This window comes from Sceloporus undulatus, chromosome 6, assembly GCF_019175285.1.
Source record: "Sceloporus undulatus isolate JIND9_A2432 ecotype Alabama chromosome 6, SceUnd_v1.1, whole genome shotgun sequence".
In the NCBI taxonomy this organism is placed as follows: Eukaryota; Metazoa; Chordata; class Lepidosauria; order Squamata; family Phrynosomatidae; genus Sceloporus; species Sceloporus undulatus.
This window is the reverse complement of record NC_056527.1, coordinates 147,699,907-147,714,166: the sequence shown is the minus strand read 5'-3', so window position 1 is coordinate 147,714,166 and position 14,260 is coordinate 147,699,907. Positions and strand designations below refer to the sequence as shown.

Genomic DNA, 14,260 nt, shown 5'->3' with positions numbered 1-14,260 from the left:
TTTTCTGGGGCTCAACTGGCCAAAAAGGAGTAAACACACTACCACACAAGAATCAGAAGACAAAGAGAGACATTTGGTACAGAAGACAAAATTCAGTCTGCATCCCATTCGTACACGGAAAATGGCAGAAAGGGTAAGGGAGAGGGGAATGCGTGTGTTTGAATACAACCCACAATTCTGCACCTTCTAAAATATATTTTAACTGTAATAATATCTAAGAAGCTTTATGTGCCTAGTAATGGGGCACTTCTGCATATTAGAGTTTCCATTCCCTATGTAATTTCTAGCAGCCGAGGCATGTTGATCTGTGTAACAGAAACATTTCCTCTCTGGGCAGCTCTCTTGCCATTGTGGGAGGCACTGAGACTAGTCTGTTATCTGACTTGACTTTTATAACAATATATTATATATTATATAACATTATACATATACAATATATTCATGTATAAACTCAGCATCAGGCAATCTTAAAGACTAACCAAGTTTAAAATTCAGTGATAGCCAGATTAGTCAGTTTTTGTATAAAAATATATAAAAGAATCCAATAGCACCCTTGAGATTAACTTAGAAGAAGATATTTCTAGCATTACTTTTCATGACATGGCCCACTACATCAAACTGTGTCCACAAGAACCCTCATACTACAAATTCTTTTTCTCAGTCTCAAGGGTGCTATTGCATTCCTTTATGTCTGTTTGAAGCCTAAAATGGGCAGGTATTTCTGGATTAAAGCCCACACTACTTCACATAATGTTGTGCAATAATAAGATAAATTGGGGTTTAAGGTGCCACAAGGTTTTTTAGGGGGACCTACAGGGTTGGGACCAAAGCCTAGAGCAATGTGAGAGATGAAGCATGTCAGAGGTCACATCCAACACTGGGCAGAACACTTCCCAGGATTGCTTGCATGGCTGAGGGACCCTGGAACAGACAAGTGAACATGAAAAGGATTCTCTGAACCAAGAAAGTTTCAAGACCACAGTCTTAGAGAAAACTGCACTATTAAAGGTGTACAACAAATTTACAGAAAAAACATATATGTATATATTACCCCTCTTTCTATGAGATGATGCCAAGTCCAAATCCACATTTCGCCTTCCGCTCTAGAATAAACAACAAGGAGTGTCAGTGTTATTGCTTCTTCATGCATTGCATTTATATAATGCCCACTCAACAGCGTGTTATACTTTTCTTTTGAAAACTCACTAAGTGACCAGAGATAAGTCACACTCTCTCTTAAAGGAAGACAATGGTAAACCTTTTCTGAAATTTTTTTTCCAAGGAAATCCTTAAGTTGCCATAAGTCAGACGCAGTCTGAAGGTACATAACAACAACCTGGGATGCCCAGAGCTGATCTGAACCCAGACTCTGATCCAACACAACAGACTCAGAAAGCATAATTTGAGTAGATGTGCTACCAAGATCGATATTGTGCTTCAAATTATTTTGCCTACCAGTGAGTAACCTTCTTCATCTGATTCAGGCTGAGATAGGTCAGATTCACTCCTTGATTTCATCAGCTTGTAACTCGATGTGGAATGGACTGAGCGACTCTCTGCGGTAAGACTTTCACTTCTGCCTTGCACAGACACACAAAAAGGGGGGATATATGAAGAGTATGCAAAGAACGTCCACCACAGTATTTCATTTGCTTTAAGTGTTTGGTTTCACATTATGTATGGTTTTGACTTGCATGCAAATGGACTTTCAAATCCTCACCGAGCACTCTCTTATAATAGAAAGCCTCCACTTTTTGCTAATATGGCAGGGACATTTCCATGTACCCATCTCCACTGCCTGTTCAGAATCAACCCAAACTTCTTCCCATGAACTTCGACATATGTGTGCCCTATTCTCCTATCCAAGCTGATAACCCATGGCTAAAACATGTATAAATGTTTTAGCAAATGTTTTACATGACATATTAAGCCCATCAAATAACATAAACAAATACATTAATAAGTGTGTGTATATATGTGTGCGTGTGTAATAACAAACTCAAAAAACAAGGGACTTTACTAATTTTTAATGCAGCATCAATTAATACCAAATGCCTGCTTAAATAGATGGTTCTTAAATGCCTCTCTAAATGCAGTACAAGAGGAGGGTGTCAAGCATATCCCCCTAGGACAACATTTTACATTTTAGGTAACACCCCAGAAAGAGCCGTGATGTTCAGACTGGGCCACTGTACCTCTTACTATCTTTGGACACACAGCAAGGCCTCTAAAGCCAGCCTTAAAAATCTGGCAGTTCCATCCTGCCAAAGATAGCCACAAAGGGTTACTCGAGAGGATCTCAATAATGGCTTACAACACTCACACACAACTCATTAATCGCACCTAGTCATGAGTCCAATCCCTTCAGGAATACCACTGGAAGGCTGCTGCAACTGTCCTTCCTCCCTCCGTTTCTGCAGTTCCTCGATAACAGGGCTGACTCCGAGGATCAGCAAGGCACACCTATGAATCACAGAGTTGCATGCAGCCGTGTACACATCTTGTCCCTCTGGGAGGTCTCTACTGACTCGCCGCTCTTGCTGGGACTGAGGGGGCTGGTCATCAACGCGAGCCCCTGCCCCACCATTTATTCTCTCCCGGTCTCGGCTGCGAGCTACTTCACGGGCTGATAGGAAACATTGAAAGATTTCTGTAACATGCAACACAAAAACAAAGGTCTTAACGTGCTGGCAGAGCTAAGCAGCTGTAAAAATTCTTCAGATGAATTTATGGACCCACAGAGAAGTCTCCCGCTGGAAGCCCCGTTGTTGTTTCAATGGGGATCCTGGTGAAGACACTTCTATGATGCCTTGCCCAAACTTTCACTTACTGCCAGCTGTCATAACTTCATGCTCCCTTTCCTCCTCCTCTTCTTCTTGATCTGGATGCCCCTCTTCTCTCTCTCTCTCCGCCTGCTCCTCCATCTCTGCTTCTTCATCAATGGTTCGGGTAAAGGAGCTTTCCTGGGCATCAATGTCTGAAGGCTCTGGATTTTCTGACATCTGGATGAGGACAGGGAGATGGAAGGGGTTGATTATGTGTGTGTGTGGGGGGGGGGGGGGGACATCTTACCCGCCAATGAGTTCTTGATGAGAGGAATGGCAGGACTGCAGTGAATTCATAAATAAAATAGGAGTCTGTGGTCATACTAGTACTGTGTCAAGAAACAATTAGCCACAGGATCCTTTGGGTCATTACATCTGAATCTATCACAGAGTAACAGTTTCACAGCAAACACAGGCCACAAGAAGTCACTGTAAACTTTGTGCAAATGATGTGGCAACCCCACCGTCTGTGCTTGTGAGAGGATTTTTATACCTATTTGGTGCACATGATAAGTACTATCATGCCACAGGCTGACAAATGACTTCAGTCCAAGTGCCACACTAACTGGAACCTTAAAAGAGCATGGAAGCTTAGAGCAGCAAGAACAGCTATTGCAATCTAATACCATAAACACTTGAGAAAAGTGAAACTGTTCAGACTTAGAAATCCAAATGAGGTTCAGACTGAACCAGGTTTCCCTCCTCAGCATCCCAGTCTGAACATTTGGTCACAGCTAGATAAGAGTTACTAACACACAATACTACAAGAACCTCACAAGCACCGGGATAAATGCTAATGAATGAAAATATCAGTCAGTTTCTTAGCTACTTTGATTGCTCAGAAACATGAGAAAAGTTCTGCTGAATCAGGTCCAGATGGCCAACCTGGTCCAGTCTCCAGTTTTCTTTGCAAACTTTCAGGAGGACAGCAAGGCAACAGGAAAGCAGACAAAAGAACAGGCCCACAAATTGGAGATAAGGCTTTTTTTTTCTTTTAACTCCAAGCAGTTTGACATGGCAAAAGAGGAGCTGTCCCTGAATCCAATAACAATAAGGAAGAGCTGTGGACTTCCTTCTCAAGCATTTATAAGCTGGCTTTCCAGAGTTTAAAGCCATGAGCCAATTATTTTAAACGTTTTAAAAACAAAGCTTGTTGATAGTTTTTTAAAAAAGTCTTGCTACTGCATAAAGAAGAGAATCAACTCCATGTTTCCAATAGCAGGAGAAAATACATTAGGCAAAACATGACTGTAGGGGAGTACCGTCGCCCTTGGAACTTGCGGGGGATCCATTCCGAAACCCCCCCCCATGAGTTCCAAATCTCGTACATATTCAAGCCCCATGGGCTTGAATCGGGAGCATACATGCAGGGAGTGCGCCCCATTAAGGTTAATGGTGGTTGCCCCTCCGCGAATTTTCAAGTCTGCAGACTTGGAGGGAAAACTGTATAACAAAGAATAACATTAACCAATTTTCAGCCTTAAAAGAGGACTTGAACCACGCAACCTCTTTCCTATCACTACTTAGAAATGTGGAACCAAGCCACAGGTCTTCAGCCTTACCCATCTATCTCTTGAGGATGATCTAGTCTGAATAAGCTCCATGTTTTTGCAAGCAAGCAAACGGCTTCGAACTTTGTACACACACCGATACACTTCTACTAGTGCTTTGCCAGGCTGATACCTAAAGGGGCAAAAGTTCAGTAGCAGTGAGAGGACAAGATATCATCACAGATATTCGATTCTTAAAAAGAAGATGCTTACTAGATACTCACCTGCTCTCACCACTCGCTTGGCTGAGTAAATTGCTATGTTTCAGGAGGGCAGCAAGAACAAACCTAGACACAGTGTCCAAAAGTGACTCACTACTCAGTGTGGCACTGTCCCAATCTGCAAGGAGAGGAAAGAGAGAGGAGGAAAGAAAGTAATTACCGTTCCCTGAAATAGCCAATGTTAAAAATAATATAAATAATTCAACAACCCATGAGCCTGTTTTTATTGCCCTGAATTGTATAGCTGGCAGACCCAGTTCCGTCAGGGCTAGTCTGGAAGAAGAGACTCCTCCCTCCATAACTGTCATCTTCTGGCCTGCGAGGGAGTTGACCAAGCAGACCCAGCTCCATCAGGGCTAGCCTGGAAGAATTATTATTATTATTATTATTATTATTAACCTTTATTTATGAAGCGCTGTAAATTTACACAGCGCTGTACATGCAATCTTTTTAGTTAGACGGTTCCCTGCCCTCAGGCTTACAATCTAAAAAAGACATGATACAGAAGGAGAAGGGAGTGGTGACGAGAAAGGGTAAGAGGTCCAGCAGTTCCTCTCAACCTCCGAGGCCTGGACCAAGGCAGATGGACTGGAGGGAGGGCAAGGCTTCATAATGGATGGTTAATCATTATCCAGGGAAAATACATAATCACAAGTAGGATAATACATATACAGTACATAGGAATACAGGAAGAGACTTCTCCCTCCATAACTGTCATCTTCTGGCCCATGAGGGAGTTGACCAGGCAGACCCAGTTCTGTCAGGGCTAGCCTGGAAGAAGAGACTCCTCCCTCCATAACTGTCATCTTCCGGCCTGCGAGGGAGTTGACCAGGCAGACCTAGCTCCATCAGGCCTAGCCTGAAGAAGAAGAACCCTCCCTCCAGTCCATCTGCCTTGCCTCAGAGGGAGAGAAGAATGCTGGACCTGATCCCCTCCGCTCTCACCATTCCCTTCTCCTTTTGTGTCCTGTCTTTTTAGATTGTAAGCCTGAGGGCAGGGAACCATCTATTATCCCCTCTGTTTTAAGCCGCCCGGATTCCCAGTGATTGGGTGGCATATAAATTATACAGGCTGACACAAAATTTTTTCCGATTTTTTGGGGGGAAGGGGGATTTTAAAGCTTCCTCAGCAATTATCAAGCACCTTTACTCTATGATGTTTATTGCCTCTATCTAGTAAAATAAAACTGGCTCTGACAGCAGGATTTCAGTCTAAGATTATTGTAACATGTTATATGCATTTTAAATCCATTTTGCAGCCACAGTTCAGAAACCAAAATGACTGCAGCAAAGTGATTTCCAAACTGGTGCATCCCACAGACTTCACAGGTCTCAGAAGTCCATGATAGGAGCCAGACTCATTTTTTAAAAATTAAACAAAACTAAAAGGTCTCTTTCATCACCAAGATAAGTAGAAATACTGCAATTCTTAAGTTTCTTACAAAACTCTTAAGTCTATTGTTGTTATTTTTTTTTTTTTTTAGTAGTTGTATAACATCTCTATCTGGCAGCTCAGGAAGAAGACAAATGTACCAAACAGCATGCCACATTCTTACATTCAAGAGGTTACCTTTACTAATGGCATAGTCTTGCATGCTGATCCAGAGACTACGGGCGGGCTCCTTTGCACAGCCCAAGGCCAAATCCACAAAGACTGATATTTCTGGGCGCAACTTGTAATCAAAAGGCTTCTGTTCTTCATTTCCAGAGAGGGCAACTTCCAACAGGGAACTCATGGACTTGTCTAGAACAGCATGGAAAGGCATTGCATCCCTGATTCATTCAGTTACTCACAAGCAGTAATAAAGGGTCCCAATATGGCATGCTACTGTTGAAAATTCTACCCAGCCATGATTTTATCCTGGATATAATATTCCATCCTTCCTCTTGGTCTTTCATATGTGGCCACTGAACATACTTAACCCTTACTGGGACGTTCTGGGAAGACTTCCAGCTTACAAACCTGCCCATGTTTCAAAATCAGATGAGAAGGCCCTTTTCTCTGTCACACAACTCTCACAAGTACATTTGGTAGGAACAGGGGAGACAGGGCCTTCTTGGTGACTGCTCCTAGGCTTTGGAACTCATTTCCCAATGAGGTTAGACTGAAACCCTCCCTACTTTCTTTCCATAAACCGGTGAAGACATTCCTGTTTCAACAGACCTTTCAGGACTGAGGACTCTTTGTAAAACATGCCTTGTACAATGTGCCAGATTTTCTATTTGTTTATTTTGCTGTGCTGTTGTGTTTTTTATGGTTTGTTAACTGGTTTTAATTTATTTTTATAATGTAATCACTTTTTTATCTTTTGTATTTTGTGAATTTTTAACTATTTTTAAAAAATCTGTTGTAAGCCACCTTGAGGCTTGAGCTGGGGAAAAGGTGGGATATTACTAATATTATTAACAACTTCCTGCCTCTAAAGTTTTGTCATATTTTTGCAGTGCTTGGTTCTGAGACGATTACCTAATTGTGGGATGTCCATTTCGACTCCATCACTAAACAGTGGTGTTTTGAGCCAATAGGCAGTATCTTGCTCCTCCGGGGACACAGGGGAACCCTGAAGCATTCCTCCGAGACAACGTCCGATAAGCAACGCTACGGTCCTCTCGAGGTCAACAAGCCACACCCACGACTGCGCAGGCTGCGGCAAGGGCACATTGGCTGGATCCACTAGCTCCGTCCCACCTAAAAATATTCAGAGCATAAGTTCTGTACACGAAAATGTTTAATGACAATGTTCACTTTCATCCAATGATCCATGTCCAGCGCTTGAGTCCCAATGCTTACAAACATTCCAAATGCTCAATTCATCTCCCTCATAGGTTTCAGGGAAAATAATAAAACCATGTACATATTTCATCACATGGAGTTTCCTTCTGCGCCAAAGATATCTGAGGGAATGTAATCTGCAGTTGAGTGTTCATTTTGGGGACAATTCTTGGGGGGGGAGGGGGGGGAAATAATCTAGAGGACCAATCAATGTTAGCATCCCTTTACACAGTCCCCGTTTTCTTCTGGTCAGTAGTAGGGAACAACCAATTTTCATGAATTCATTCTCTTATTCCAGTGATGGTGAACCTATAGCACGTGTGCCAGGGGTGGCACTCAGAGCCCTCTCTGTGGGCACTTGTGCCATCGCCCCAGCACAGTGTTTGCCAGAGTTTGTTACTAGAAAGCCAGAGGGACATGGCACTTTGCAATAAATAAGTGGGTTTTGGGTTGCAGTTTGAGCACTCAGCCTCAAAAAGGTTCACCATCACTGTCTTATTCATTCCAAAGGGTAGGGATCTTTCTAGGGCTTACAGCTCACTGCACTTCCCTTATGATTTATTTAGTTAGTTATTTGGAAGAGGTAAAAACATCTCATTTTTTACAACCAAAATAATCTAGGAGTCTGACCAGAGAGAAAGACAGAATTTATTCACAAGAGTCTGCACGCTCAACCAAATGAAGGCAAGTACAGGAGCAACAAATGGCAGACTGATTTTCCACCTTATTTCAGAAGCACTGCAGAAGGGGACCTCTGTGAAAGCACATCCCCCTATCCTTCTCTGTCTCACAAGCAACTGAATTCAGCAGAAATAGTAACTGATAAAGTTTCTGGAGTCATGGTATCTCATTATATGTCCAAAGTACAACAGCTTCAGTTTAGTTATCCTGGCTTCTACTGAGAATTCAGGCTTGATATGCTCTGCATTCTACCTGAAATTCATAAAGCCTGCTTCCATTTTGCAAGGCCTACATTTTAGAAAGCGGGAGTATTGCACTGAATGTCTTACCATGGAGTGGCCATTGCAACTCCTGATCTTCTAAAAGCACAGCAGCTGGTAGCAATCTATTAAGGCGATCCAAAGGGGGCAGGAGATCCAGGAGGTAACTCAATAAAGGCCGGGCGACTGATACAGGCAGCAGCAACAAAGAATTGACAATTTGGCAAAGCATGCTTCCTGCCGCAGACACATAGATTACATCTGGAATGAAAAAAATGACTCTCATTAATGAAGTCCAGTATTAGAATTTTACAGTAGCAACAATGGGGCATGTTAAAGAATAACAAATGTACAGCTGCCTAAGAATTTAATTGGTCCTAGGCCATAATAGCCTGATTTTTGCCACTGAAAAAACAATTTACATCTGCTTCTAATACCAAACATAGAATTAACACACACATTTATTTGACTCAATGGCCTATGAGGTGCCTTCCAACTCTAAGGATACATGGTTCTACCATGAATACCATCAGACCAGGTTCTCTCTCGTTTAAGCAAGTATGAAAGAGACCTTGCTTTTTTTTGGGAGTGAAGTTGTCTTGCATAATTCCCTTGGTGTTGGAACAATAAAAACCATTTAAAGAACAACCTTCTCTCTGAGATAAAGAAGTCTCCAAGAACCCCTTCAGTAGATGCAGTATTTCTTGTCCCTTAACTAGACTGACAGCCACGGATTGTGTGCTCATAAGGCTCCTTCTCTCTCTCTCTCACCCCATTAGCCTCTCTTCACTCAGACACAAATTCTTCCCCGGCTGCTTAACTATGCTGAAAGATCACACTGTCACCACTTCAAGATCTGAGCTCTGCCTGGTTATCTTAAATTCTTTGTCTGTTTTAATTAGAAATCATGAAACAGCTAGTCTGTTCTGCTACTTCATACAACTGCTGTTAACTGCCACAATTTCTCAGGTTTCAGACACTTCTAAATAAAACAACACAAACATTGGGGGGGGGGAGGACAGCTGGAAGATAAAGTGTGTACTATTTCTTAAAATTATTTTAGTTCCCCAGGTAACATTACTTATTTTACACAGGATCCGATTGACAACACACACCTCTTAGTTTTTCGCCAACGCTCCCATTCCAAGAACTTTCCTTCAGCAGAGTGGCAGAGCGGGAATAGATGTCTGTCGCATGAGGCAAGAGGAGCTGAAGGTGCTTGTGCAGGAGCGCCACGCTGCTTGAGTTCTGGTAAACAAAAGCTGCACTTTAATACTGCAATGCAATATGCCTTCAACACAGCATTAATATCTGCACGCAGAGATATGTTGTAGCGGTGCCACGCAACCCGCAGGCAGAATAGCAACATTATGCAACATATGTCAATGCCTGGGTGCTTTTGTGCAATGCTCAATTGCAGTGTTGCTGTATGTGCTACTCTGTTTCCACTGCTGTCAGCAGAATGCATCTGTTGCGGCTATGGTTAATGATTTGGCCCCACATGCCTAGTATGACTTATGCATGAGCATCTCAGGCCAGATGCTATGTATTTTGTGTGGGAATGTGGCTTCTGTTCAGAACACTCAGTGAGCTATGTTCTTCTTTTAGGTTCTCCCATTCTGTTTCCCCCAATCTAGTGTTCTGGGTGGCCAAATAACCAGTCAGTATTCTTCGGTCAGTGTTGCACTTTGAGAACCTTGAGGTTTTATTGATTACTACTGCCTACTGGCACATCCCTCTGGTGCATAGATGGGGCCATTTCAATTACAAAGTGCCCGCATGCAGTTCTCAACACCAGAAATAGAAAGAATGATGAACTTCAATTCATGTTGTTGCGGTTGTGTGCCTTCAGTCGTTCCTGACTGGAGATCCTAAGCAATCCCATGGGGTTTTCTGGGGCTGGGAGTGTGTGACCCAGTGGATTTCCATGGCTGAGTGGGGAACGACTTATAGTTCAGCACTCAAGCCACTACAACACATGTCCTTACTGCCCTCTGTTGTTCTGGGGATGAGAAAAGAATGCTCATCAACATGTGTTGGAAAACCATGACACTTACTTCACTAACACTGCTGATGTGACAATATGCCAGAAGCTGCTTCTGCAGGGAACACAAAAGCTCATGAAGATGAGCAGGCTGACTGTTTTCAGAGGATGATGTCCCAAGTAAAAATTTGTCACTGTTCTTCTCCAGCTCTCCAAATGCTTGATCCTAAGAGGCATAAGAACCACCATGCCGGTTAGAAGTAGATATGAGAATACAGAATATCTTTTATAAGAACTTTACTAGGAAAGAAATAAAAATTATTGGAAACCCACTTATGAAAAATATAATAGAAATATGGTATAAACATAAAAAAGAGTTAATGAATGAAGACTCAATAATAACACCAATAATAATGGAAAAGAAATTTCCAAACAACTTGAGGGGATTATTAGATAAGGAATTAAAGGAAAGGAAAATAGACAGAATAGAAGATTGGATAGATGTAAGAATAGAGAAAGGAAATATAAAAGAAAAACTTATGGGGATAAAAATTTCATGGTTTCATTATATGCAAATAGAACAATGGATTAAAAACTGGAGGAAAAGGAATGTAGAAAAGAAAAAGTATACACAATTTGGACAAATAGTTCAGAAAGGAAGAGAAATGGAAGAAAATGAGAACATAAAAGGAATTACTAGTAAAATTTATAAAATGTTGATGGAGAATAAAGGAGGGAAAATAAAAGAAAATATTTTAAAGGGATTATGGGAAGAAGAATTAGGATGTAAAATAAATGATAAAGAATGGGATAGAATTTGGGAACAAAGACACCTGAAAAATTTATCGGTTCGGATAAAAGAAAATTATTATAAGTTGATTTGGAAATGGTACCTGACTCCAGTAAGATTATATAATATTAATAAGAATAATCCAAAAATTTTTTGGAGAGGCTGTCAAGAAGTAGGGTCATATATGCATCTGTAGTGGCAATGTAAAGTGATATTATAAAAATAGATAGAAGACCAAGTATATTTTTGTTATCATTATATAACTCAGAGAAATGGGGAAAAAAGAAGAAAAAGATTTGGTAAAAAGTTTGCTCACAGCAGCGAGATTAATAATAGCAAGGTGTTGGAAAACTAAAATAGATGTAGAAGTGGAGGATTGGTACAAAGAGGTATGGAAATTAGCTATTAATGATAAATTGACATGTAAACTGAAAGTAAAAAAAAGATTATGGAAAATAAATGACTTTGAGGGGATTTGGAAAGAATTCACTGAGAAAGTACTGAGAAAAGAAGATGGAAGATTACCTCCAGAAGACGAACTGAAATTTTGGATGGAATATAAGGATGGAAATGGCTCCTGGGAAGGGGGGCACTGAGGGGTATGTAAAATAATGTGTTAAAATGTAATAGAACGTAGGGATATATTTGTATATGGAAATATTATAAAAACTAAAAAAAAAAGAACCACCATGCCTACATCAATGAAAGTCTATCTATTAAAGTAGCCAGCTTGTCTTTCTTTCTTTCTTTCTTTCTCTTTCTTTTTAAAATCCCAAGTCAAATTCAACCAAGTCTTTTCTACACAAACATCGTTAATTGGCTACATAACAATATCACAAAGTCAATTCAGAGTGATTGCAATATTTACAGCTGCCATTCTGAAATGATGGACAATGCTGCCTATTCATAGTCTCCATTCAAAATGTTGCTGAAAAGGCAGCAGCTTTCACAACAAGACTCCAGCCCTGCCCTATTTATAGTATTAAATGATGTGGATTTAACTGACATCTGTTGTTTTAACAAAAGGTTACAGTATATTACAATTCAGGCTTAAAAACTTACAGTATAAAACTTACAGTATAAAATCCTAAATTGCGCAGAAGAGTCTTCATTAAAATTTCAGCCAGATGGGTGTCTGGATGGTTACTTTGGACTTCGTACGCTGGATCAGAGATATTTCCGTAGGCAATACATAGTGAGGAAACATCTGTGGCATCAGATGGTGAGCTATAGCCTAGCAAGGAGGCTACATGAGTATGGTCCTGCAAACTCGTCAGAATAATATCCAATTGCATTCTCTGAAGGGGGAAAAACAGCTTTCTTCATTTACAGTTCTTTAAGACAAGAACTCATAGTTAAGCAAAGATACCTTCTCCAGGACTGAGGATCAAACTGAATATTATGTTTACTGTAGGATGTACTTCCCATTTTCTATACTAATTCTGCTATGAACTAGTTAACCTAGACCATATTCTGGAAACAAAGGCAATGATTTTCCATTTCCCTGTACTTTAAAAAAAAAAATTAATCCATCTCAATCTATTCAACACAGAACACAGATAGTATCCTGTATTTTAGAAATAACATGCCCTTCTAGTACCTATGGACAACTGAGGACAACTTACAACAATTGTAATCCCACAGCATCATCACATAAAATGAAAGGACCACAGTATGTTATTTTTCCAAAGTAAACATGAGACTTTGTTGTTCTCTAAAGTGGCACGAAATTGTTAGTGGTCCAGATGCACATTCAAGGAAATGCAGTTTCCAAGTGGACTTTTTCACCTGTCCTTTTGATAGGCTCTCCCATCTGTCAGGGCCTTGGGGTAGAAGCGAATGCAGCAGTTCCATCCTTTCTCTCAATGGAGGCAGCAGCATGGTTGCTCCAACTGACAAGGTCTCTATTACAACCTAGAATTTCAAAAGAGAACATTTCAAAATAAGGAAGAGGGAATTTTATTTTATATATATGTACATAGCGTGGTTGTGTGTGACATGTCGAAGATCACCAAGTGGGTTTCCATGGCTGAGTGAGAATTTGAACCCAGATCTCCAGAGTCACAGTCCAACACTTAAACCACTACATCATGATGGCTTTCTGCCAGAGTTCACCATTAGTGATCATTAAATGGGGCAGGTGAGTCAGAGGACTTCTAACCAAAGTTCTATTTGTAGACTGTTTCTCCAGTTTGAGGGACTGGACCACATGACAGGAAAAACTGCCAAACGAACTTACTTCCTGTATTTCGTCTGGGACAGAAGAGTCCATCAACCGAAATAATAGATTCCGAAGCGGGCCAGCCTGCCTTCCGAGAATACTTGTAGCTACTCCGCCAGCTAACGCAAGAGCAAGGTGGTTAGATAGCAACTTCAGACACAACTTTAAGAAGTTGTGATGTTCCCTGCAAAACAAGATTTGGCCATTAACCCCAGCTTATCTGCCCCCTCCAGTACTTCCTCTATGTGCATTTTCTCTCTTCTTCAATAGTCACATGCCTCCATAAAAAGGAATAGAGGAGGACAATCATGTCACTATTTACTTAGCGTATTCACAGAAGACAACATCAGTGCTAAAACAATAACACTATGGAATAGTTTCAAATGAATGTCTATGATGATGAGGATGTCAGGAATCAAAGCTGTTTACAACGTTTTAAAAACATAGCTAAAAATTTACCATATACAACTGTTTAAAATTTAATTAAACTATCGGTAAAATTAAAACCAGTTTTTAAAAAGACAGTCTTATCAGTCTCAGGACCCTTTTCTTCCATGCTTTGGAATTTTCTTCCTGTGCTCTGGGCAATTAATAAAGAATTCTTTGTTACAGCAAAGTCAGATGGGAAAGAACAGGATTCTCATCTAACTGATCCAATTTATGGCATTGTGTGCCTGCCTACAAGAGGCAAGGTAAACAAGCAACTGCTTCCTGAATTTCTTACAGAGCATGTATAAACAGCAAAAAAAGAAAGCAAAAGGGGACAGCAGATAAGCTTGTCTCATCAGCTGCCCCAACATGCTTTTTAAAAAGCACAGATCTATAAGTTGGGGCACCAAGAGAAGTGGAAGCTGGTAAAATAAAAAGTTATCCCTGAAAGCATTTGGGAAGATGCCTTCAAGTGATTTCTCCAAATGTTTGTGTTGACTTATGCATGGCAAGACAGCCAATACAG

At 40.8% G+C, this 14,260-nt stretch overlaps 3 protein-coding genes across 4 annotated transcripts in view; 1 reads left to right on the top strand and 2 right to left on the bottom strand.

Moving 5' to 3' along the window:
• Positions 1-14,260, bottom strand: part of MINDY2 (MINDY lysine 48 deubiquitinase 2) — a 689,230-nt gene that overhangs the window by 363,692 nt on the left and 311,278 nt on the right. The window lies entirely within an intron of this gene.
• MYO1E (myosin IE) overlaps positions 1-14,260 on the top strand; it is a 568,767-nt gene that overhangs the window by 348,128 nt on the left and 206,379 nt on the right. The window lies entirely within an intron of this gene.
• HERC1 (HECT and RLD domain containing E3 ubiquitin protein ligase family member 1) overlaps positions 1-14,260 on the bottom strand; it is an 89,456-nt gene that overhangs the window by 50,476 nt on the left and 24,720 nt on the right. The window contains 14 exon segments of the mRNA XM_042471421.1: positions 1,052-1,103; positions 1,456-1,576; positions 2,344-2,650; positions 2,831-3,002; positions 4,388-4,508; positions 4,600-4,714; positions 6,167-6,340; positions 7,064-7,285; positions 8,380-8,571; positions 9,426-9,558; positions 10,368-10,520; positions 12,161-12,382; positions 12,873-12,998; positions 13,324-13,489. Coding sequence (XP_042327355.1) covers positions 1,052-1,103; positions 1,456-1,576; positions 2,344-2,650; positions 2,831-3,002; positions 4,388-4,508; positions 4,600-4,714; positions 6,167-6,340; positions 7,064-7,285; positions 8,380-8,571; positions 9,426-9,558; positions 10,368-10,520; positions 12,161-12,382; positions 12,873-12,998; positions 13,324-13,489 — 2,276 coding nt within the window.